Source organism: Ipomoea nil, unplaced genomic scaffold, assembly GCF_001879475.1.
Source record: "Ipomoea nil cultivar Tokyo-kokei standard unplaced genomic scaffold, Asagao_1.1 scaffold0813, whole genome shotgun sequence".
NCBI lineage: Eukaryota > Viridiplantae > Streptophyta > Magnoliopsida > Solanales > Convolvulaceae > Ipomoea > Ipomoea nil.
The window spans coordinates 1920022-1944609 of NW_017617241.1; the positions used below are offsets into that span (position 1 = coordinate 1920022).

Consider the following 24588-nt stretch of genomic DNA (forward strand, 5'->3'; position numbering starts at 1 on the left):
CTTTTTAAATGTGATATTTGATAATTAATTTTGTTTATATTTGATTCGTCATTGTTAAATTCTTATTACATTTAGTTATTTTATCAAAATTTCTAATTACTTTATCAACACTAACCTCAAAATTATTATATTAACTCATTAGTTTATATGTTGCTCAAATTTCAAACAATATAAGGGTGTGTTTGGTTCGCACATAGGAATCGGAATCAGAATGGGTATCAAATACTTGGTAATGGTAATGGGTTTTGATGAAAGTATTTAACATGTTTGGTAGTATGGTGGAATGGGAATAGTTACTAATAGTAGTGCTTGAGAATGAATAAGGGAATGAAACCCTTATTGTATTTGGGTATGGATTTTTCAATTGATGGGGTATTCGAAACTCATAGTAGTGTTCTAAAAACCTATAAACCAAACAACAACAATCACTTTCATACCCATTCCTATGGACAAAACCCACCAACCAAACACACCCTAAATGCTAAGCAAACAAAAACAACCATGGAAGTCATTAAGAGCAACAAGGAGTGACTTCTTACAGTGTGATCATGGTCTATGACTTAAAAGCTTGCAAGGAAGCCTCATTGTTGAAATCATTAGATCATACAAAGGTTAAGTTGGAGACTAATTGTCATATTATTGAGAAGGCTATTCATGCACATTCGGTTTATTTCACTTACAATGGTTTTGTGGTCATAAATTGTATTAATATTATAAGGGAATTTGACAATGTCATTGTTTGTTTTGCTATACAATATGCTAATCAAGTGGCTTATGTGCTTGCTAGAGCAGTTGGGGGTCAATCTATCCCTGGGGTGTGGGATAGGTTATTATGCCATAATGGTATTACTCCGTATTTTTTAGCATATACGGTCATTAGCTCACACTTCACACCCTCATTGTGTCAGAATGTTATTATTTTTTAGCATGCAAAGCGATCAACTGGTTTCTATGTTGTTTAGGGTTTTGGATATACAAAAATAGGTTATTATGTTGTCAATTTATCAAAAATACTTGCACATTGTATCATTATAGCAAGGCACTATCAGTAAAATTAATTTCTGAAATATGTACTATGTAATGCATAAGAAACAACAAATATTAAATTGTTACATATTTTAGCTGGGTTTTTCTTACCATGAACTACTTGAATTTGTTATTCATCATTTTTTTTGCAGTAAAAAAAAAAAAAAAAACTAGAGTGTTTGTAGCAAAATATTACAAATTTGACGAGAGATTTTTGTTGGTTTTGCTTCATCGCATGAAGGGTTTTGATGGAAATGGACGGTTTTTACATTTTTGAGTATGTTACATTGTTGATAATGCCCTTCGCGCGTCCACTAAAACTGTAATTTGATGTCAATTTACGATTTTGTCACCATGACGAAGGTCATATTGGAATCGTTGGTTTTCAAAGATGGATGGCGCGGATTGGTTATGATTTATCTCTTGGATAATTGTTTGCATTAGAATATGCCCATATATATATATATATATATATATATATATATATATATATATTAACGTTTATATAAGAACATCCCTTAGGTGATAACATGAATGAATGCACATAATTTACTATAAAATACACATATAAAATAGATGGTACGCATTCATATAATAAATTGTGTGCATTCATATTAATTCTCACAAATGTAAGCCTATATATAAAGTTAATCTATTAAGTCGCTTAAAAAATCTGTGTAAAATTTACTGCAATAAACCGAGTAAAACAAATGGAATGGCAGAATGGGCGACCGGGGCACAGTTACTGTCATTGTAGTCTCGAAGTGTTGTTGAAGATAAACCTCTAAACCCCTTGCTGGCGTCACATAGTGAACTCCGACGAGACGACCACCGCAGCTGAAACCGCGGTAGAGTCGATATCACACTCTCACATTTGAGACCCTAAGCGTCTCCATGGATGTAAGCACTACCATCCGTCACTGTACAAGCCCGTTACATTCATCTCAAATCAAACTTAACATCGGAAAACAAGCTTACTCTAATCTTGTCTTTCATAGCCGGCATCTTTTCAATCAAAGACGGAACCTTAAGCTTTCCCGCCGGAGGAGGCCCATATTTCTAGCTTCTTCTTCGTCTTCTTCAGATGGGTCCCAAGGGTTTTCTTGGCTTCACCTTTCGCAGTCCATTCGCCGCGGTTCCGAACGTTTCCTCAAGAAATTGGGAGAGTCCGTGAAGAAAGAGACGGGATTTGATGTTGAAGATGCTAAGGTTCGAGCTTCTGAATTTGCGAACAACGCTAATGACTCGGCCACGGAGGGCCAAGCTCAGCTCGACCGTTTTAGGTTCGAGCTGTTTCCTGAGTTTATTGAGTGGAACAGATGGGAGCTTTGGAAGGTGAAGTTTTCTTCTTTTCTTGTTTTAATTATGTATTACTCAGTGCCCGCTCTATAGTATTTTCAACATTGTTGTTCCTTTTCATTTGCAGGATATTAAGAACTGGGAACCAAAAAGAGTTGCTGTTTTGTTATTATATGTTGTTGTCACAGTTTTTTCTTGTCAAAGAATCTATATGGCCATTCGTGCTCCAATCATTAATAGGGAAAGAAAAGAGTTGACTGAAGCATATATGGAGGCATTAATTCCTGAACCTACTCCTGCTAATATCAAAAGGTATATTTGTCTATATCTTTCACCATCCATCATGTTGATTTGAGGATTTACTTCAAGCTGTGCTTTGACGTATATGTAAAAGAGTATAACTTGACTCTATATATACTAGATTTTCTGACTCATTGTATACTGTTGCCAGATGGCATTACATATTGTGATGACCTTGCTCCAAATCATTCAGTATGTTGGAGAGATTAACTGCATTAGCTATGAATCACGGAAATTTGAAAGGATAGTGTGATTTTTCCATCATGCTTTACTTCAGTTGCTTGGTTTCAAGTATCAGATAATGCAATGCTGTCTTGCTTAGAAGCTGACAGACTAAATTGATGTAAAGAATACATTTTAGAGAAGGATTAACACAATTCTTATTCTTATTGCCTTAATTTTGTTCAATTAAACAATGGAATATCAAAGTTTCCGTGACAAAAAAAAAAAAAATACTTGCTTTATGCATGGTGATGGTCCTTTCTAATTTCTGATTATTTTTTCCCTATAGATTTAACAAAGGTTTATGGAGGAAGAATATCCCAAAAGGTTTAAAATTAAAGAAGTTCATTGAAGGACCAGATGGAGATCTTATTCATGATAGTTCTTATGTTGGGGAACATGCATGGGAAGATGATTCTGGTGGTCCTGAACACAATATCAAAGAAATTATAGACCGTGAAGTGGAAATGAACTCAGAAACTAAAGAGGCTCTAAAAGAAGATATAGGAATTTCAGGTATTTGAATATGCAATGAACTTCTCTGATACTCCCACTTTTCTAGATGAGGCTTGCTTGTCCTGAATTCTTGCACTTCAGGTTCTTATAAACTTGTAAAATTATATTGTTCTTTAAGAAGGACACAAGCTTTAATGCATTGATTATTTTTTTCTTTTTTTGAGAGCGGTGATATTGGGTTTGGTGCTAGAATTTGGCACAATTTGTTTTCTATTTAAGCCTTTCTTCCAATGTTTGTTTAGCAGCTGAAAATCGGGACACTAAAGGAAATTGGCGTGAAAGACTTAAAGTATGGAATGACATTCTTAGAAAGGAGAAGCTGGCTGAACAGTTAGACTCATTAAACGCTAGGTACGTGGTTGAATTTGACATGGAGGAGGTTAAAAACAGCCTTCGCAAAGATGTGGTTGAGAAGACAAGTGAAACTCAAGGAACCAGAGCATTGTGGATATCAAAAAGATGGTGGCGCTATCGCCCAAAGCTTCCATATACGTATTTTCTTCAAAAACTTGATTCGTCTGAGGTAAAAAAAAAATTGCCCCTTCCACTGATTTTTACTACTCTCTCCTCACAAGTAAACATTCATGGAACCTCCAGAAAGTTCTATTTATCCTTTGAGGCTTCAAATATACAATGGATAGTAACATAGGGATTACTTGCTCTCTAAATCCACACATGGAACCTGATTATTGCACCTAATGAGAACTTTCATGAATAAATGACCGTGGGATGAAGTAATGGATTGGAAAATTGACAGGTTGCTGCTATTGTCTTCACAGAGGATCTGAAGCGAGTGTATGTAACAATGAAAGAAGGGTTCCCTCTAGAATACACTGTGAGTAATGTCTCTGTTGCTGCATAGTTAAAATGCATCTCCTCTTGAATTTGAATATTTTGTTGACACTAGCATATTCTTCTTGTAGGTTGATATTCCATTAGATCCCTTCTTGTTTGAGATGATAACTAGTTCTGGAGCTGAAGTGGATCTCCAGCAGAAGCGGCAGATGCATTACTTTCTAAAAGTGATATTTGCTTTACTGCCTGGGATACTGATTTTGTGTTTCATTAGGGAATCTGCAATACTTCTTCATATTACCACAAACCGTGTCCTCTACAAAAAATATAATCAACTTTTTGACATGGCTTATGCCGAAAACTTTATTCTGGTATCTTTCATCTCCCATGAATATATAGGTTTTTACTTCCACTATTACTTATCTGAGAAGTTTCTTCATCATATTTCTTTACCTACTTAGCCTGTCGGAGAGGTTGGAGAAACAAAATCAATGTATAAAGAAGTTGTATTGGGAGGAGATGTTTGGGATCTTTTGGATGAGTTGATGATTTACATGGGAAACCCTATGCAGTATTATGAGAAGGAAGTCAAGTTTGTTAGGGTAAACCCATCAATTCTTCCAATTATTTTTGGTGGTCTACTTTTTATTAAACACTGAATTGATTGCTCTATTTTGCATGGTAGGGTGTCCTTCTTTCTGGACCTCCTGGAACGGGCAAGACACTTTTTGCTCGAACACTCGCAAAGGAAAGTGGTATGCCATTTGTTTTTGCTTCTGGTGCTGAGTTTACAGATAGTGAAAAAAGTGGTGTTGCACGGATTAATGAAATGTTCTCCCTTGCAAGGAGAAATGTAAGTTTTCTAACTTTAAACTGTGAATATCTGTGTTAAAGTATTACAAGTCAGTACCACATGCTCCTATTTTCTCCAATCAAAAGATTGTTTCTAGTTGGCATTCACCTCCAGGTTACAGGATCTTTGTGGATGTGGAACCTTTGCAAGATTGAACTTTTTGGCTATTTTATTCTAATTTTACATAGAGATTTTTATTTAATTGTCCTCTGTGTAGGCTCCTGCTTTTGTGTTTGTTGATGAGATCGATGCTATTGCTGGAAGGCATGCAAGAAAAGATCCACGAAGAAAAGAAACCTTTGAGGCATTGATATCCCAGCTTGATGGGGAGTTAGTCTCTTATCTTTGCTTTGTCTATTTTGCATTTTTTTAACTCTATCCTCAAAGGGCTTCAGAGAACATACAGAATAATTTTAAGAAATAATTGTTGTCTAGGCTAAAATACTTCCCCTTCTGTCATATATTATTTTGTTTGTAAAACATAATTTATAATTTTTTTATTGTTTGCAGGAAAGAGGAAACAGGTGTTGATAGATTTTCACTCAGACAAGCTGTCATTTTTATCTGTGCTACTAACAGACCGGATGAACTGGACCTTGAATTTGTTCGCCGTGGACGTATAGACAGGCGTGTGTATATTGGTTTGCCTGATGCAAAGCAACGGGTGCAAATTTTTGGTGTCCACAGTTCTGGGAAGCAGCTTTCTGATGACGTTGACTTCGAGAAAGTAAATGTGTTGCTTTTCTGACTATAATTCCAGTTTGTTTTCTTCCTCAATTTGGTGTTTGAATAGTGCTGGCAATAGGCTTCTGTTTTGCTTTGAGAAAGTAAATGCGTTCCTTTTTCGTTTCTGTATATATGTTTCTCCCCCATATCTGGTGTTTTATATAATGGTTGATATTAATATCATTTTTATGCTTTCGTTGTTGGGATTCAAATGTCTATCAAACATCCTTATGATTTATATATACTTTATTTTTCCTCTGATGTGCTTCAAAGTGGTACATTGTTGGTTCACATGGCTGTTTCTACTCCTGTATGTCCCAAAACTGAATGGGCTCACAGCATATTTTTTTTCTTTATCCCGCAGCTTGTCTTTCGCACTGTTGGGTATTCTGGGGCAGACATAAGAAATCTAGTCAATGAAGCTGGAATAATGTCTGTAAGTCTCTTTGTTTTTTTTTCAAAAAAATCATTTTCCAATTTTAATTTGTATACAATTTCTAACCTTTCTTTTATAACACTTATTTCCTGCTTTCTCTTGAGGAGGGGAATAAAGGAAAAAACACAAAATGAGAAGTGAAGAAATGTGCTTTCCTTCTCTAACATTTATGGTAGTGCTTGATGAATCTATGCTTACAAATTTTGAGGTGCAAAAGACCTGTAAATGCAAATATATGCTCTGATGAATGACTTATATTTTATATATTCTTATGAATATTCATAAGGTGGTTTGGATATACATGCAGGTAAGGAAAGGGCATTCTAGGATCTACCAGCAGGACATCATGGATGTGTTGGACAAGCAGTTGCTTGAAGGCATGGGTGTCCTTCTAACAGAGGAAGAGCAGCAAAAGTGTGAACAAAATGTATGAATTCTTCCACATTGTTGCAAACAAATAGAGCTGAGTTACACATGGTTGATCATTTCCTAAGATTATTTGTAACAGATCTCTCTTGAAAAGAAAAGATTGCTGGCAGTACATGAAGCTGGTCACATTGTGTTGGCACACTTGTTCCCTAGATTTGATTGGCATGCATTTTCTCAGCTTCTACCTGGTGGAAAAGTATAATTTCTGGTCATCTAAATATGATCATGTTTGATTATGCTTTCATTGCCCTCAAACTTACTGGTTGTTGGCTTGTTGCTTGGAACAGGAAACTGCAATATCAGTTTTTTACCCTAGAGAGGAAATGGTTGATCAAGGTTACACAACCTTTGGCTACATGAAAATGCAAATGGTGGTAGCTCATGGTGGGCGTTGTGCTGAACGAATTGTATTTGGTGATGATATTACTGATGGAGGCACAGATGATATGGAAAAGATCACAAAGGTACATTACATCCTTCATCTACTAATGATCAAGAAGCTATGTATTGCAACTAAATTTCTTATGCAACAATATTGAATTCAATGATGGCTTTTATAGGTTCCTTTCCAGCAATGTCCCTCTCCTCATTGAAATTAAAGATAGTTGAGAAATAATATATATTGAAACGCCAGTAGCCCAGGATGGAGCTACTGAATTAAATTGGTCAATAATATATTAAATAAAGTTTCTCAAATCCATGGCTCCACGTGTTTTCTCTAACATGACAGTTCAGGACAGAGGGAGGGAGTTGATGAGTTGTATTTCATGTAGAAGGGTTGGGGTGGGGTGGGGTGGTGGGGGACTACATGTTGGCCTGTTTTGTAAGTATGTGCTTTCTGCCAATCGAGTGCCCTTCTAATTTCTAAAGAGGTGTTGTGTTTGTGTGTATGCCCACCAACACTTGCTCAGGCAATTGATTTATCTTAGTGCAATTAGGGCACTTGTTACCATGAAACCTGCCTACCAACTCATTTTTCATCTTATCTCCAGATTGCTCGAGAAATGGTGATAAGTCCTAGGAACTCTAGGTTGGGGCTTACTGCTTTGACAAAGAAAGTAGGGTTGGGTGATCGACCGGATGATCCTGATGGTGAGATAATAAAATATAAGGTATTGTTTTATTTTTTATTCTTTATCTTTATCTTTGTTAAATAAATGACACAATATGTTTTGCATTTATGTTTTGAATCACTAGTGTCTAACATGTCTTATTAACATTTTTTCTGATTTCAGTGGGATGATCCATATGTAATTCCTGCGAATATGACAGTTGAAGTATCTGAACTATTTACTCGGGAGTTGACAAGGGTGACTTGAAATTGTCTTCTTTATGTTCATTTTGTTCCTACTTTGAAATGGGTCAAATTTTCGGTCTTCACTTTTTATATTCCTGGTGATGTATATTTATTTAGTTGCATCGATTCTACTTTCGCTTCTCTATGTTTTCACAAGATATATCCAGTGACTTTTCCCCTTGGATTTCTGCTTTGGAGAAAAAGTACCAATTTAGCTGTTTGGAGTTGTGTTATGCCCATTAGGTTCTCCTCTCCCTCTATTGGTAACTCATAGGAATCTCATTTTAGAGCAGTGTCTTATATTATTAAAAGTGCATTTTCGTGCTACTATGAAGTTGTAGGCCTAACTTTATCAAGTACGGGTTAAGACTGATAGTTAATGAAGAAAGTAAGTGTGTTTATCTATTATTAAAAAACTGTTCATGTACTATTAAAAAAAGTGCATTTGTTTTGTTTTTACTTTTTACATGTGGTTCTTTTAAGTCTATATTTACCTTATTGGCTTTTTAGTCAAATAACAATTGGTTTCATTTTTGATAACAGTACATTGAAGAGACAGAAGAGCTTGCAATGAAGGGGTTGATGGCCAACCGGCATTTTCTCGATATAATTGTGAATGAGCTTCTAGAACAATCAAGAATAACAGGATTGGTATGTTAACCTTTTCTCTCTCTCTCTCTCTCTCTCTCTCTCTCTCTCTCTCTCTCTCTCTCTCTCTCTCTTTTTTAATTCATATATTAGTGTGCTTTAGTAAGACATGGCATATCCTCCTATTCATCCTCCATTGTTTCTTTCCCAGAAAGTGGAAGAGAAAATGAAAGGGTTATCACCTGTGATGTTTGAAGATTTTGTGAAGCCTTATCAAATAAACTTGGAAGAGGTGATATTCTATCTAACACATAACTTTTTCTTATTAATTAGTTGTCACATGGATTTACAGCTGCTCGCTTTCTGCAAACTCTATTGGTAGCTTGTTTCAAAGGATTTTTGGCTTAACATAAAGTATTAATCCACCTTAAACTGTATCTTGCAAACCATAAATTTCTGTGCACTAGTCGTGCTAGATATTAGAACACTATCATGTCATGGATATTTATATAACTGTAAACACTGAATTGACAAGCTCAGCTCATCTCACCAGATGCTGCTCTTGAAAGGAATGGGAAAATTACCACTTGATATTAGTGTCAAAAGCTTTAATCTTTATGCATATTTACAATTTTGCTAATTATGTGAAAATGTTTTCAGGAAGGACCATTGCCTCATAATAACCGCCTGCGTTATGAACCACTCGATGTGTATCCCGCACCCCTGCACCGAAGTTAAGTTGTAGTAACATCATGAGTTTGGTGGCATGTGAATGGTAGATGGAATTACCATTCAGAGAGAGAGAGAGAGAAAACACTGGGAAACGAAGGATGGTTGAGAGTTTTGTAGTGAGTTTGGTGGCATGCAAGTGGTAGCTGAAATTAGCATTTGGGAAACATAGTAGCTAGGATGATAAATTTTGATGCAACAATGATTTATCTGTCTGTTGCTCTGTTTCAAGATGGGCTTTCCAATAAAGATTGAGATGGCAACCTTGATCATTATTCAAAATTTTAACCTCCAAAAGTGCAATCTTTTTGTAATGTAAATACACTAGTGAGTTGTTAAAGGTGTCTATTATGTGCAGTAATAACATGGTTCGATTCCGAGAAGTTGATGGGCGTTAAAAGCATGTGATGTAACATTTCTTCTTCATTACCTCTGATACTCAACATTCAACAATATTCAATGTGTGAGGTAGGTAAGGTAGCTGCGTGAAAATGGGATAGCTAAAAGTTTGAAACAATAAGTATTAACATCAATACCAATCTAAAAGATAATAGTTGGCCAAATACAGTTCCCATCCTGAATAGGAGGTAAATAATGTAGTTCTATTTCAAATGGGTCACACTCTAGTTCTGCAATTAATTTATTGGGCATTAAATATTACTTCCCTTTATTTTTCCTTTCCTTTCCTTTCCTTGCATTGCAAAGCAAAGCAGACACCGTACTTGCTGTTGCAGGCTGGTATTTGATAGGGGAGGGGAGGGGAGGGGAGGGGAGGAGATCAAAGTTTGCTCGAAGGAACACCAACTGGTGCATCTCTTGATCTTTTCTCCACTGTTCGCGAAAGCTCTTTAACTGCATCTTTATGCAGATAGCGAGGGTGACTAAGCCAGAGTCCCCCATCAACTATCATAGTTGTCCCATTTACATATTTTCCTTCAAGATACAAGGACGAGCATCATGTCATGTCATGTCATACAAGATTGAGTTTCAATAACAACATTATGAAGCTAAGACAAACAGCACAGCACAGGTATTATAACAATGCAAACACCAAACCCCACACTTACCAGCATCTGATGAAATGTAGAGAGCAGCCATAGCAATATCCCACTTCTCCCCAACTTTGTAAAGAGGCACGTGGTCACGATTACTCCCATCCATCTCTTGAGGTAAAAGTTTACTCAAACCAGTTGTGTCACCTATGGGACCCGGTGCAATCCCATTTACTCTAATGTCATAGTCAGTACCCCATTCCAGAGCCAAATTTCTAGTAACTGCATCAACAGCAGCCTAGGGACAGCAACAAGGGTGGTGTGTAAAGCTAAAAGCTAAAAGCTAAAAGTTTGCAGAACAGTGGACACAAATTAAGCCAACCACAAACCTTTGCTGCAGCTACATGGATTTGATACCAAGAGGCAGTGTAGTGTAAAGTGGCACTAATATTTAGTATTGTTCCACCAGAAGAAGATGGACTTCTCCCAGGACCTCCTTTCTTGAGATACTTGAGAGCTTCATGGCACATTGTGAACGTACCCACAGAATCAATATCCAACACTGCACCAAGTAATTTAAATTGAAAACTAACTGTGAGAAGACCACTAGAGAATAAAAAAGGAAGAGAGAAGCAATTTATGTATATCAAATTTGGAAATTCTGTCTGCTAAATTAACAAACACCACTACACATCATCGCCATCTATGTTTTTAATATGATGAATCGTAAGGACATGTCAGTCATACACCTGGCACGCCTATCTTCCAGGCAATTCTCACTAACAAGCAATATGCTGCTCAGATAACATTCAAACAAGCCCCTTATCCAGTGTATGCAATATGTTGAACAAACCTTTTTCTTTAGGTTGGTTCATCAGGGGCATTTGCATACACAGTACATATTTAAACAGAAAAGATAATACAAGCCATTACTCCAAATCAAAATTTTGCATCAAATACTTGAGTATATGTTGATATAACAGTGGTTAGAGAAAACCTGTTCGAAAACCGTTGGGAGACAAATCCTCAGGTGAAACAAGAAAATTGCCGGCTGCAGCGTTGACAAGAATGTCAAGCTTCCCAAAATGTTTGACAGTGGACTCCACCACTCTCTTTGCATCTTCCTGTTTGCGCACATCCCCCTGAAAACCTACTGCCTGGTATGGTAATGGTATGGTATAATATATTATAATTATTGGAAATTGTCAGAGAAACCAGCTGTATACATTAAGATGATGATGTAGAAGATACTGAGCAGGAGAAAGTAAATACTCATTTTCCCTTTAATCATCACAAGTTTGATCCACAACTACCATTCTACCAATCATACAAATTCCAATTAAGATGTAAACACGATTAGCAAAGAGAGAGAGAGAATGTCAATTACTATGTAATTACGAAATGAAATTAGTGTGGTTGAATAGTATATGCAATTAGGAAATGAACGGAGCAGGGGTTGAAGAAAGATTGGATTTTTACGGGAATTCCGAGGGATTGGAGCGTAGAGACGGCGGATTGTACGACAGAGGAGCGGCGGCCCATGATGGCGATAGAGGCACCATGCTTGCCAAACTGGGTGGAGATCTCGAAACCGATGCCGGAACCACCTCCGGTCAAGAGGGCTACTTTTCCTCGGAGGATATCTGATCTGAACGGTGACGACGACTCCATTACAACTATACTTTTCTTCTTCTTGCCTCGTCACAAACTATTTGTTTTGTGGTAGTATTGTCCTCCCTTCAGGCATCGACTTGTAGGAGAGACCGAGAGAGAGATGATTTGTCCTTGTTTTGACTCTTAAATTACCTATCGTCCATTAACTTTCCTAAATTAGAAACAACACTACTGCTTCACTTTTTAGCCTTTTTATTCCTAAATTATAATTGTCATGTCAGTTTTTTTTTCAAACAAAGAAACAAACATTTCATTTCATTTATAGCTTCCAAAGCAACTGTTTCTAAAAGGAAGAAGGGAAGATTATGAAAATACTCCCTATAATTAGCATAGAACACGCTTCTTTTCAGAGTAACAACTAATCGTGTTTGTAAATCGTTTAATAAAAGTAAAATTAACACATGAGAAGAGAATCATCAACTATTTTCTTGATATTTTTTAGAATAAGATCAAAAGAAGAAACACAATTACAAGTATTAAGACAATGAATAATTAAGAATGCATCTGATTCAATTAGTCTTGAGTCTTCTTCAACCATTTTAAAGCTTGTCCTCCCGCCATGGTCTACTCCCAACTTGTATTGAGTCTACTCCCAATTGCCATGTTATTTTAAGTTGATAAAATAAAATAAACCACTGAGCTAAATTCCTCTCCGTCATGGTCCATGGATGAACAAAGAGCAGCTGTTCTCCACTTAGCTTGTTAATATTAGGCCACGATGGAAACAGTCATGTGTAATGAGAGTATGAGACTATGTTACTAAACTTTTTTTTGAAAAGAAATACATATATGTTCCCAAAAATGGCCATTGCTGGTTCCAAAGTGAAGAGCAAAAAAGGGGGAGGGGAGGAATTATATTATACCCAGAACCAGAACAACCAACGAATACATTACTACTCCACAACTAGTTAATAGTTATGATGTCTTGGGTGCTTTTGTCTGGGCGGCAGTGGACAATGACCGTAAATGACTTGCAATTTCTGTAAATGATGGCCTGGATGCGGGATTTGGAGCCCAACACTGCTCCATTAAGTTTCTCCACTCTGGATCACAGTAACTTGGAATACTTGGCCTCAATGTGTTGCTCACTATGCCTCCTGCATATCACACAATTAGGAATGTCATGTTAATTAATTCAAAATACGAGTTAAATCAATAACCACTCCGGCACAAGGCAGGCATGATGCATAACATACTTTAACTATGTTTCAAATGCATACAAGCATTCAACACTAGTTCTACCAACTGTTCAAAAACGGCATACAAGAAACACACCTATGATTGCACCGTAATGCATGTTGGCATAAGGCTCCTCTCCAGTGAGAATCTCCCATAAGACAATACCAAAGGAGAACACATCAACCTGTTGAACAGTAATCCAAAATCAGTGTAAGAAGATTACTTGATATGCTTGAAAACTAGACTACAGACACAAAATAAGAATTCATCCAACCATCAAAACATATAGTAACCCATAATAAAGAAATTCAGATAGAAAATAGAAGAAGAGGAAAGGTTGAAAAGTCTCCAAGAAATTTCTGTTCATAGAGTGTAAGGCAAAAGATGCTACAGTAAATGGAAGAAATTTTATGTATGAGAAGAAATTTGACAGACTGATAATTACAACTTACTTTTTCAGAAACTTTATTGCTGCTACCATTTAACAGTTCAGGAGCCATCCATGGAAGTGTCCCCCTAACTCCACCAGAGACCAAGGTGTTCCGTTTTATCTTTGACAAACCAAAATCACCAACCTAACGAAATAATAGCAATATCAGCACATCTTTTTCTCGACTTCTCTTAAAATTAAATAGTTACAGAACATAATTTATCAGAATAAATCAGGGTAATTGATCCTAAAGAAAAGAGCTCATCACAGGTAAGCAGTTTTAAAATCTCATCAAAATAACCTTGCATATAGGTCGCGAAGGATCTTTCAAGTTCACCAGTAAATTGTCACATTTCAGGTCGAAATGCACAATATTTTTTGAATGCAAGTATTCCATCCCAAATGCTGCATCCATAGCTATTATGAGCCGTTTTCGCCGATCAAGGTGCCTGCAGACATGCACTTACAGTCAGCTTTATGTTGTTTAGAGATTACAACACACCCAAAACTATACAACCACCAAAATTTAAAGAATGACATCAAGCAGAGGGAATAGTACCTATCTTTGCGAAGTAGAACATGCCTTAGAGAACCATCCACCATATACTCAGTTACAGTAGCAAGAGTTCCACCTATTCCATCTTGTACTACACCGTAAAATGCCACCACATTTGGGTGATGAAGCTTTGACAGAATATCAGCTTCCCTCCAGAACTCTACAGTCTGGAAACAAGAAGAATATGAAGAGCAAGAACTAGAGTAAGTGACAAATGAGAGACTAAATAAGAACTTACATGAATTAACAATTATGGATCTAATCCTCCTTTAATTTGTTTTCTAAGGCAACTTACAGGTTTACAAAGTTAATGAAAAGACTCTCGCTGAAACTCAGGAATAAGTTTATTCTAAATGCATAAATGAAAAGAAAAGGGGAAGGAGAGTTGCGTTGGTTTTATGTTTAGTTGAAGAAAGATCACCAATCTCTCTTGCTCTGATGATCGCACAGTGAAGCAACTCTTTTTTATTCGTTTAATTGCAACATCGGTCCCCCTCCACTTTCCATGGTACACTGTCCCAAATGTGCCTGAACCAAGTTCCTTCAATTCCTCAAGATCATCATTCCCGATGAGCTGCAATGCAAAAAAAAAAAAAAAAAAAGGCTTTGAAAATAAAATTTTAAAATAAATAAATAAATATGTGAAATACCATTGCCCTTGCATAAAAAGACCAAAGTGAAGCTGTATAACGAATTTGGAATTTTAGGATGCTCTTAATGATTATGGTTTATTTAAAAGTAATATTAGAAAAATATCATATCTTCATAAGCATTGCAATACTTTTTAGAGTGTCATGCATCCATGGACAGAAAATTATTTAAGCAAAAGACTTCAAGGACCACCAGTTTGCACATGCATTCATGGTGTTTTGTGCTTACAGAATGAAGTCAACGCCAGAAAACAATAACTTAATCCTGACTTAAGCAAACAACAAGTTTCTCAAGCATATAACAAATTCACAATACAACATTTATCTGCATAGTAAAAGAACACCAATGTTGAAATCTTACCTGCAAAGAATTTATGTCGAAATCCACCAAAGGTCCTAAAGGAGGCAGTCCAATATTTCTAATTCCATCCTTCATGAAATGAAATCGATCAAAATCACAAATCAGAATAAGACCCATATCAGGTAATGACTATAATGTATTACACCATAGAGAAATTATACCTCATACTCTGAGTTTGGACCATAACCAGAATGCAACATCACAGAATTGGTTCCAACACTTGATAATTCTCTCTGATTATCCTCACCAAGATTAACTTGCTGATCCAAATGGCCTAAGGAAACTCTATCGTCTGCAGAAGGCATTATACCATATGGTGAAGAAGCCTCCTCAATTTTTTGAAGCCCAGGAGAATACCCAAGATGATCTTGGTCAATTAGAGAAACATCTCTCTTAGCAAACTCATCACCTGCCAACTTTTGGAAGAAGGACCAGTGCTTTGGATCAAGGTTTTCCATGTTCACACTTACACCAGCTCCATTCTTAGATGTTGAACCAGTGTTACTTAAACTACCAGAAAGTATAGCTTGTGCAAATATATCAGAAAGGATATCCCGAGGGAACCTATCATTGATATCAATTAGGATGTCTCCTTGCTCAGATTTAGCTCCACCAACACATGGTTCTTCTGAAGTAACAACACCATTATAATTCCCTATCTGGTCTGAATGTTTAGAAAGACCTTGATTATTATTAGGCAATAGCTCACTGCCAACCCTGTCTCTCCAATGAATGTCAGGAAGACTATTCCCCGGGTCTTCATGGTGTTTCTCGGTATTCAGTTGGCTTACAGCATTAACCCTTGATCCAGCTTCCACTGTATCATCAACCAAAACAATTTTACTAACATTTTCAGCGGATACTGTTTCTTGGAGAACAACAGGGCTCTCATGTGCTTTGTCTTTCATATCCAGACTAATTGGTATTGCCTGCTTCACCCTTTGAGTTTTGTTAGTGGTTTGAGGATCAGCAGATAGAGGGTTTTCAGTGTGAATGGTCTGCTCATTCTGTACCAAATTTAAGTTTTGCACTTTTTCAACAGATTCTGCAAGGAAATCTGCCTGTGCAACATCAGGATGAGGATGGGTCATAAGAAGCTGAGAATTGTGTGAATCATCTGACTTTGATATCCTGTTTAGCAACTCTGCTTGCTCTCGGGGGATTCGCTCAGAGCGAAAAACGCTCTGAGGAGGAGGTGGTGGAGTGGGCTCAAAGAAGCTCAAATCAATTGGATCAGGTTCTGAATTGCTAGGTTCAAGAGCAGATGCACTGCTACAGTTATTTCCACCAGATCTAGGAAGTTCAGGACTAACAGTTTCGAGGGCAGAAGATATCTGTATCGGATATTGTGACCTTCCCTCATTCTCAATGGGAAAGTAACCTTTAGCATTTTTATTAACCAAATGCGAAGCAGAAAGCTGCTCATTTGATAATATTTGATCACCTTGAGCTTCACCTCCCTGATAAGCTGAAGCATTGGCATCTGATTTCACTGGCTTTAGACGAGTTTGTAAATGCTGCTCACTTAATCCATCCAACAGCTGCTCCTCAATATCTTCTTTCTGAGCCAAAATTCCATTTTGTCTTGGTATGAGACTTTCAGAGACCCGCATATAGGAATTCAAATTGTAAGTGGATTGCAAATTCTGCGGCTTACCGTCATCATAATGTGGTAGCTTACCTGTGTCCATCTCAACATTCTGCACATCTAGCTCAGCTAAGTTGTTAGCAGAAGAGCCTAGACAATGCAAAATTGAGCTTTTCCTGGATTCAAGGTCAAAGCCATTGACAGCAACAACATACTGAATCTCAGAATCAGCATGAGAGTTAGATAGACTAAAATGAGTATCCTCCAAGTCAATCATAGAAAACAAAAACATCCTAAGCTTTTTTGTTCCTTCTGTATCATCTAAAACATTACATTCTTCCATCATATTCTGCAAATCCTCATCACATGACACAGAAACTAAAGCATCAAGATCCTCTCCAGGAAGCTGATATTTTATAATATGAGTGTGGTTATAGATTGCTATAGCCTTGTGCCATAACTCATGCCACATTATGTCCTTCCTTACACGGATAATGCGTGTTTCACCTCCAACATACCTGAGCTTTCCATCGCTTGGCCGAGGTAGTATTTTTCCACCAAAGCTGCAAAGGATTTTAAGCCGTGCCACTAAACTATCAGATGCTCCAGATGAGGCATAGATAAGTGATCGAAAGCCATTGTGGTCTGAGGAAGTCTGTTGTGCAGGTAGCATAGACCCATTGTTACTTTTGTCTTGGTATAATAAGGAAGAGTTTCTTTCATCAATATCTCTTGGACCTTCCATTGTAGTAAGCATGGAAACATCTGAACCTCTCTCGGATCCAGTATGACCAATTCCCAAAATACCTTTTAGCTCCAAGTAACCAGGTGTATGACTTGGATCAACAGAAGTATTTGGGAGCTGGGGCTTTCTGGTATTAAAGCGGTCAAGCATGAATTCAAGAGAAAACTCTTCACCTGTCTGTATTGAGTAATTAAGCACAGGCTTAGTCTCTTGATGGTTCAAATCAGGATTATCATATTCTGGTAGGTCCCTCTTAAAAACCTGGGTTTCAGGAATTACTTGTGCATTGCTGTGTTCTCTAGCGTTATAATGCAAGTGGTTTTGACCCTTTGATTGCTCCATCACAGCAAAAAGTAGATCTAAGCTCTCTTACAAGTGAAGCGATGCCACAATAGCTCACCTATTGTTAGGAATCTGGAAACAAGTAAGGGGATGCAGAATGAATTTGAATAAGCAATTCGCTCCAGCTCCAGCACAGGATTATTCGCAATTACAGAAAACATATATCTCAAAATCAAGGATTCAGAGTTGAGCAAGCATCAAGGTGAGTGTGAAGCTTGATGTGAGAAACAGCAAAATGCAATTTCAGTAGTGGGACAAGAGCAACCCAAGTCCAATGATGTGAACTAATACGCTGGTGGAAACATATAAAAAAAGAGATTCACTGTCATTGCCGTGTACAAAAGCGAAGACAATATTGAACCAAATCAGGCAGGAAACATAAAATTGTGATATATGGAGTAACAAATTTAATAAACTTCAGTTGGTTTTTGAGCATCTGCCTAGCTTGGCAGCGCTAGGAGAGTAATGCCTATACTGTCGAGTCTAGTCAATCAGACGAAAGAAGCAAGCATTTTAAGGTCCAATTTCTTAGTAGAGAGAGAGAAAGAGAGCTTGTTTATTCAGTATCTGAAAAATATTATCCAAATTGAACACCACAACCGGGTAACCATATACCAGTATGCGTATCCTGCCTAGAAAAACAATAATAAGAGATGGAATGGATTTAAAGTCAAAATAAAAATATGAGTTTACCATGAAAGAAAGAGCATACTACAGATTGAGCTTCAGAGTGAAAGCGGCGGCATTTTGATAAAGAGTGAAGTGCGTGATGCGGTTCGGACTTTAGAGCATGAAGAATGGATGCTTTGGGGAATACAACGACGGGGATGGGGATTCTGACGATGACGCCTCGGCGATTTACCCAACTTAATTGTCTCACGCCCCCCCATTCCTAAGTCAAGCCGCGCTTCTCTTCTTTTTACTCAAATTCCCAACCTGTCCCTCTAATCCTCACCTTTTACCCAACTGCCACTCGCTCAGGCACTCACTTCAATATACAATACTCCACTTTATTTTTTGAGATTTAAGAAATCGATAATAATTCTTAAGTTTTCAAGCGATATGTGCTGTGAAAGCATGTGTAAATGGTTTTGTTACCTTTGAAGCAATCCTTTTTTTAAATGGTGAGAAGAAATTGAATACATTCATGAATTAAGAAGAAGTGAGGTTGCTGGAATCCAAGGAAGACAATCCCCTCGTCAACATAGCATATCTTTGAATGCGACTAATACAGTCGGCCTGATCCATCCATCGCATGATCCGCAAATACCGCCATTTCCCACTTAATTAATTATTCATACATTTAATTCAAATCAACATACAAACCAATGTTACGTTATTCATAAGTGATCAAATACCAATGCAAATCAAATTGTATTCATAATTATCTAATGATTGTGTATTAACTCCCAAAATAAAACTGTTAACACGTATATAGATATTTATCAATACAATTTTAAGAGATTTAAAAAACAATTAAAATGTATTTTGGGTAATGAAATCTGTAAATAGTGTTTAATTTGTTTGATATGAGAATTTAAATCTGTTAGTTATTCTAATAATAATACAGGAGGGGGAAACAAAAATTATTATTATAATATACTACATAATATTTTTAGGAAGCAAGGATTCTTCGCTAGCTCGCTCTCCGGAGACTGTTACGTTGTTGCTGCTAATTTTCACTCACAAAATGTTGCAGGAACCTGACTCCCTGTACACAATTGGGACGGCAGCGCATCTTTGTCATTTAATTTGTCAAAACAGAGGGAAAATAATGCATTCTGGCTAGTCTAGCCTAGGTGATGCAAATTAAAACTAGACGAGACGATAATGCATAGCTTACTTGTTTAAATCTTCATAACGGATTAATGCTTCCTGAAATTTTAACCAATGTGGACCTGTTTCTTGCAGGTTCACGTTTTGCGGCCCTGAGAGATAAGCCTGAACAATAAACTCTGGACTCCTTTGCCTATTAATATAATGCAACATAACACATGATGAGAAATTAAATGTATGCATGGTAGGTACGTACATAATATATATACCAAAAGAAGATTGAGAAATAACCAGCTAACTAACCTTCTATCGTATTGTGATAACCAGGCCAAGTAGGCTGCACCGAAGTACATGGATTCAAATGGCTTTCTAAGATCCTCAACTGACTCCACAACATAAACCTTGTAGCCCAAGTCCCTAGATCACAATTCAGCACCAAGCTAAAGCTAAGTACGACAATCATCCAATCAACTGGTACAGTTAATTAATGAGCAATGCATAATATAATATATGAGTTAATACCCAAAATCGTCCTAGATTATAGTGGTTTTTCTCAATTTCGTCCTAAACGACTTTGGTGACCTAATATCGTCCCAGACTTTTGTGTTTCGCTCAATTTAGTCCTCCATTTGTTATTTCGTCAAATTGGTGTTAAATAAATGGACAATTCAGTAATGTCAATATTGATCTCTCTTTACTTTCAACTTGTGAAGTGCGAAATTCCTCTTTCTTGTACGAATTACACCCAGAATTACTCCCGGACCTACAAATCAAATTTTATATTCACAGTTTTAGGAGATATTCTGGGAGTAATTCGTAAAAAAAAAAAAAAAAAAAAAAAAAAAAAAAAAAAGATTTCGCAGTTCACGTGTCTATGAGTAAAGAGATGCCAATATTAAAATTACTGAATTGTCTATTTATTTAACACCAAATGGACAGAATAACAAATGAGGGACTAAATTGAGCAAAAATATAAAAGTCTGGGACTAAATTGAGCGAAACACAAAAGTCTGGGATGATATTAGGTCACCAAAGTCGTTTAGGACGAAATTGAGAAAAACCACTATAGTCGAGGACGATTTTGGGTATTAACTCTATAATATATGTTAGTATCAACTATATATATATATATATATAGTAATTTTAATTTCTCACATATTATTATACGTACTTGTAAAGCCAGTGTGCTGTGGGGTAGTCAATTCCCATTAATCCAATGCGTTGCCCAATTCCATTTACATAACGCATGCACACAGTCTCCGCAATAGCACACAAAACAGTCTGCAAAATGATCGAGCTGAGGAGGTAGGGGTTGGATGCATGCATGCATGAGAGAATATTATTCTTTGATACATTTTAACCAAGCTAATTAAGGGCCCTATCTTCTAAACCATAAACCCCAAATCTTCAGCAACGCAGTATGTATGTGCATAATCAGTTCAGTTTTCCAAGTAATAATGAGACCGATTTAACATTATTATTGTCAAAACTACACAATTAGATGCCTAATGCTTACATGCTTAATTCCAATGATGAGTATGTATGTAAACCACTGATACTTACAGGCTTTATTCCTGTGTTACTGAAGTGCTTGCCAATAATGACTTCTGAAACTGCCTGGAATAAAGGTAGCAACATTTTCTCAGCAGATCAGATCAGATTTGAAGGCAATCAAGTTGGATGTGCAAAAATTATATCTTTATATATAATTAGTACAGTATTGTGGAAACCACTCGTATAAAGCATATATGCATTGCATCTCTCCTAGCTATGCTAGCTTCATCACTTTGCGATAACACACAAGGCACCAAAAGCTACTGCAAGGGAAATATGTAAATAGAAATGCATGGGCATATATGTCCACACTGCTCTTATCCGGCCTGCATCTACCTAGCTAATCTGAAGTCATAGAAGCAAGTCCAACTGATGATATTTTAAAACTCCATCTTATAATCCATCCGGACAACATCTATCTTGTCATACACTCATACACATATATAAAATAAAATTCCTTAAATCCTGTAATGGGGGAGCAGAAGAGAAAACACAATTTAATTAAGGGAGTGGACAAGAAAACACAATTTAATTAGTGTACAACTTCTTCATCATCATGTGTTTAAACCGAAGAATATGAAACCAAAAAAAAAAATAGCAACAGAGAAAAGAGAGGAAAAAAAAAAAAAAAAAGACTTAGCTCTCAAGTGTTTGTATTAATAAGGAGAAAATGCATGTAACCTTAATTACCTTGAGTTCAACCCTGGAAAGATAAGGTCTTGTCTCATTGTCAAGAGAAAATCGGACTTTTCCTCTCTTCTCCCCTGTCTTGTTCCATTCTTTACTCACACTAGGATGATTCCACATTGCTTCCATGTCTTGGACTGAAGCTCGAGAATCCCAAGTACCTGCTCCAGCATGTATATTAGTGAGAAGCTAGCAATTGTATTTTTTTTTCGAAAGTATAAATTAAAAGAAATTTAAAAATTAATTTGGCAATGTTATTAACCATACTAAGAAGATTAAATAATCCAGCTGGTTACAAGGATCTGAACCATAATGTTCATCAAAAGCTAGCTGCAACATAACATTTAAGAAGCAGATTGGATCCTAGTTCTGTATTGCATGCGTACTAAATGAAAACAATTGCAGAAGAAATTTTATATATATGTTGATTAGAGCAGAGCAACAAGCAATATAGGTGGCCGGGGAAATCCAGAGATGCAAACAATAATATAGCAGCCGCAAATGGAATGAACAATATGTAGACTACCTTTTTTTTCTGATCCAGCAGCAGATGTTGAAGGAGCATAAGGCAAAGGATTAACTTCAAAGATTTTCCTGACAATGAAAAAAGTACAGGTTGGTTGGTAGGCATAACTAAAAGAATATCATTTATTTATTAGCATAAAATATAATGCATTATCAGAAGTCTGTGGATACTACTCTTGTAAACACGAGGATATTTACATGATGAGTTTAGTACAAGTTTTATACTTGACCATGAAAAGGATAAACTAGAAAGATGTCATCTAAGTTCTGTATGTAATGCTATAAACATTAAAAAATATTCACAAGTTTCATATTTGTTTGCTATTGCATTTCCACAGATGTGCACGTGCAAAATTCACAAGCCTTAATAATACTGCCACTTCACTTTGTATTCCTTTAATTTGAAGACTTTTGATGAAGTTATCAAAGGCAAGGAAAGTGACAGGTGGACATGCAGAAAACTGCAAAGCCAATGAAGCTAAAGGGCGGGCATGCAGTGGAAGAAATAACCTGGATGGAAGGCTTTCCTTGACAGAAAGGTATCGTTTCCAATACCCTAAAGTTGACTTGTGAGCTGCCTTCTTAACACCGCCCTTGTATGCCCTGACCATAAATTCTTCACTTCTTTCTCTGTTCTTAATATTTTACGGTTTGAAAAAAAAAAACATTCAGATTCCAGCAGCATTATATTGCAGATACCAAGATACATAAAAGGAAGTATAAGTAAAACAAGCACGAGCTGAGCAATCCAATTTATCTTCCACAACTTACTTTTGATCATGACATGACAGCCACTTAAGATATGCAGCACCAAGATACACATTAACAAAAGGCTTGTACAACATTGTTGAGTTCTCTGCCACGTCATATATCCGGAACCCCATTTCACTGCACAAACTTCCATCTTAAACATTGTCCTTCACGTACGCATATAGGCAGCTTTTCTATGAATTTAATTAAAAGAAAAGAAAAAACTTTATTATCATTAATTACCTGACTATCCACTCGGCAGTTTTCTGCGAGAGCTGCATGAGTCCCATAGTAACTTCTTTTGTCTTTTTGTTGTACTGCATAGCAAGTGGCTGCTTGCCACTTTCAAGTTCAGCAATTGCACAAAGCATGTCCTGCACAATATTTATGTGAGCTATTCACAGCTGCTGAATTGAATGAGGATCGGATGAAAAATAGTTCAACAATTTCCAGAAATCCTTATCCTTAATAATAATAATAATAATACTGCCTATTAATTAGATGCAAAAACTATTACCGAATCTATCTGCGAAACAAAATGCCTTCCAACAATAATACTCGATACAGCCTGTGGAGACAAAGTTATACAAAGAAAGAGAATTGGTAGTTACATATATGGGTGTTGGCGTGTGATGATTGATTGATGCAATAATAAATAAATGTATATATGTTGGTAATTTGTTTGTTAATTAAATTAAACAAACACATATGATACCTTCATCTCGGTCTGTGTCAAGTAAGGCTGACCATCAGGATTGCGGGATAGATGAACTTTTGATCCTTTGGTCTCGCCAACACTAACCCATTCCGCAGAGACATTAGGGTCCATCCACATTGCTTCCAAGTCTAGGAGATTTACACAATCATCCCAGAATCTAAAGCTAACACAACCCATCCCTACCCTGCCACCCACACATCAATCAACCTCGTAAACATACATGCACAGCAATTAATGTGTTCAGACATCAGAAATGCAGGCTATGATAGATAATCTTAATTTTCACGAAGAAATTAAATTAAATATATTACTCCTGAATGCAAAAAAGCAAAACCAATTGATTACTGTAACTAATACCTGCCTGCCCGGAGAATAATATATAGCAAATATGTGGATAATTTCACAAAATTTTAATTTCGGCCGATCGATGTATTGTGTTAAAAATATAGTTCATAGGAGAGGAGGAAAAACTCCCTCCTCCAGGATGGTGTAGGCAGGCAAATTAACATTCATATCTTACTTTGAAGAAAAGGAATATATAATAATAAAATGTAGTATAAAGTCGTTGGATGGGCTGTTGAATTAGTTGGCGGTTATTATTCGGTGGGGAATGGGGATGGACTTCCATTTTCACTCACATACTATCATTTCAAACCTTCCTTCCTTAAAATTTCATATTTAACTCAAACCCATCCTACCTAACAACCTCCTACAAATATTCGAGATTCAAAATATTTTTTCTTAATTTATTTAAAATAAATCATATAAATTTTCTATGGCCATTTTTATGTCGTATTGCTTAATACTTGTGACAAAATATGGAATCTCTCATCTCTAACACCTCT

At 36.5% G+C, this 24588-nt stretch overlaps 4 protein-coding genes across 13 annotated transcripts; 1 reads left to right on the forward strand and 3 right to left on the reverse strand.

Annotated features, from left to right (window-relative positions):
• Positions 1 to 1723: 1723 nt before the first annotated feature.
• On the forward strand, positions 1724 to 9599 carry LOC109178094 (ATP-dependent zinc metalloprotease FTSH 12, chloroplastic). Of its 2 annotated transcripts, none has more exons than XM_019327621.1 (19): positions 1724 to 2361; positions 2453 to 2637; positions 3137 to 3363; positions 3606 to 3886; positions 4121 to 4198; positions 4287 to 4529; positions 4620 to 4760; positions 4844 to 5011; positions 5229 to 5341; positions 5522 to 5738; positions 6102 to 6173; positions 6481 to 6600; positions 6682 to 6798; positions 6890 to 7066; positions 7595 to 7714; positions 7838 to 7912; positions 8443 to 8550; positions 8699 to 8779; positions 9148 to 9599. In XM_019327621.1, exons 1-19 carry the CDS (start codon positions 1921 to 1923, stop codon positions 9223 to 9225), a joined length of 3042 nt encoding a protein of 1013 aa, XP_019183166.1. In that variant the 5' UTR covers positions 1724 to 1920; the 3' UTR covers positions 9226 to 9599. The 2 variants fall into 2 exon arrangements, with proteins under 2 accessions (XP_019183166.1, XP_019183167.1); XM_019327622.1 differs by having other exon boundaries at positions 1725 to 2361; positions 3609 to 3886.
• A 101-nt stretch (positions 9600 to 9700) lies between these two features.
• Positions 9701 to 12022, reverse strand: LOC109178098 (peroxisomal 2,4-dienoyl-CoA reductase). Its single transcript, XM_019327628.1, has 5 exons — positions 11688 to 12022; positions 11206 to 11365; positions 10598 to 10770; positions 10284 to 10506; positions 9701 to 10149 (listed from the first exon to the last, which is right to left on the reverse strand). Exons 1-5 carry the CDS (start codon positions 11877 to 11879, stop codon positions 9995 to 9997), a joined length of 903 nt encoding a protein of 300 aa, XP_019183173.1. The 5' UTR covers positions 11880 to 12022; the 3' UTR covers positions 9701 to 9994.
• A 593-nt stretch (positions 12023 to 12615) lies between these two features.
• On the reverse strand, positions 12616 to 18598 carry LOC109178093. 6 transcript variants are annotated; one of them, XM_019327617.1, is made up of 9 exons: positions 18427 to 18593; positions 15220 to 17791; positions 15059 to 15127; positions 14469 to 14621; positions 14051 to 14214; positions 13793 to 13940; positions 13514 to 13636; positions 13158 to 13245; positions 12616 to 12979 (listed from the first exon to the last, which is right to left on the reverse strand). In XM_019327617.1, the coding sequence occupies exons 2-9, from the start codon at positions 17731 to 17733 to the stop codon at positions 12798 to 12800; spliced, it is 3441 nt and encodes a 1146-aa protein (XP_019183162.1). In that variant the 5' UTR covers positions 17734 to 17791; positions 18427 to 18593; the 3' UTR covers positions 12616 to 12797. The 6 variants fall into 6 exon arrangements, with proteins under 6 accessions (XP_019183162.1, XP_019183161.1, XP_019183160.1 ...); XM_019327616.1 differs by having other exon boundaries at positions 15220 to 17805; XM_019327615.1 differs by having other exon boundaries at positions 15220 to 17947.
• Positions 18599 to 19306: 708 nt separating this feature from the next.
• On the reverse strand, positions 19307 to 24276 carry LOC109178104. 4 transcript variants are annotated; one of them, XR_002053661.1, is made up of 13 exons: positions 24109 to 24276; positions 23741 to 23922; positions 23543 to 23593; positions 23269 to 23399; positions 23047 to 23163; positions 22786 to 22905; positions 22277 to 22344; positions 21754 to 21911; positions 21073 to 21126; positions 20673 to 20790; positions 19813 to 19926; positions 19577 to 19702; positions 19307 to 19444 (listed from the first exon to the last, which is right to left on the reverse strand). XR_002053661.1 is itself a non-coding variant. In XM_019327634.1 (13 exons), exons 2-13 carry the CDS (start codon positions 23918 to 23920, stop codon positions 19417 to 19419), a joined length of 1257 nt encoding a protein of 418 aa, XP_019183179.1. In that variant the 5' UTR covers positions 23921 to 23922; positions 24109 to 24276; the 3' UTR covers positions 19307 to 19416. The 4 variants fall into 4 exon arrangements, 3 of the variants coding, with proteins under 3 accessions (XP_019183179.1, XP_019183180.1, XP_019183181.1); XM_019327634.1 differs by having other exon boundaries at positions 20681 to 20790; XM_019327635.1 differs by having other exon boundaries at positions 20681 to 20790; positions 23741 to 23927; positions 24101 to 24276.
• Positions 24277 to 24588: the final 312 nt, after the last annotated feature.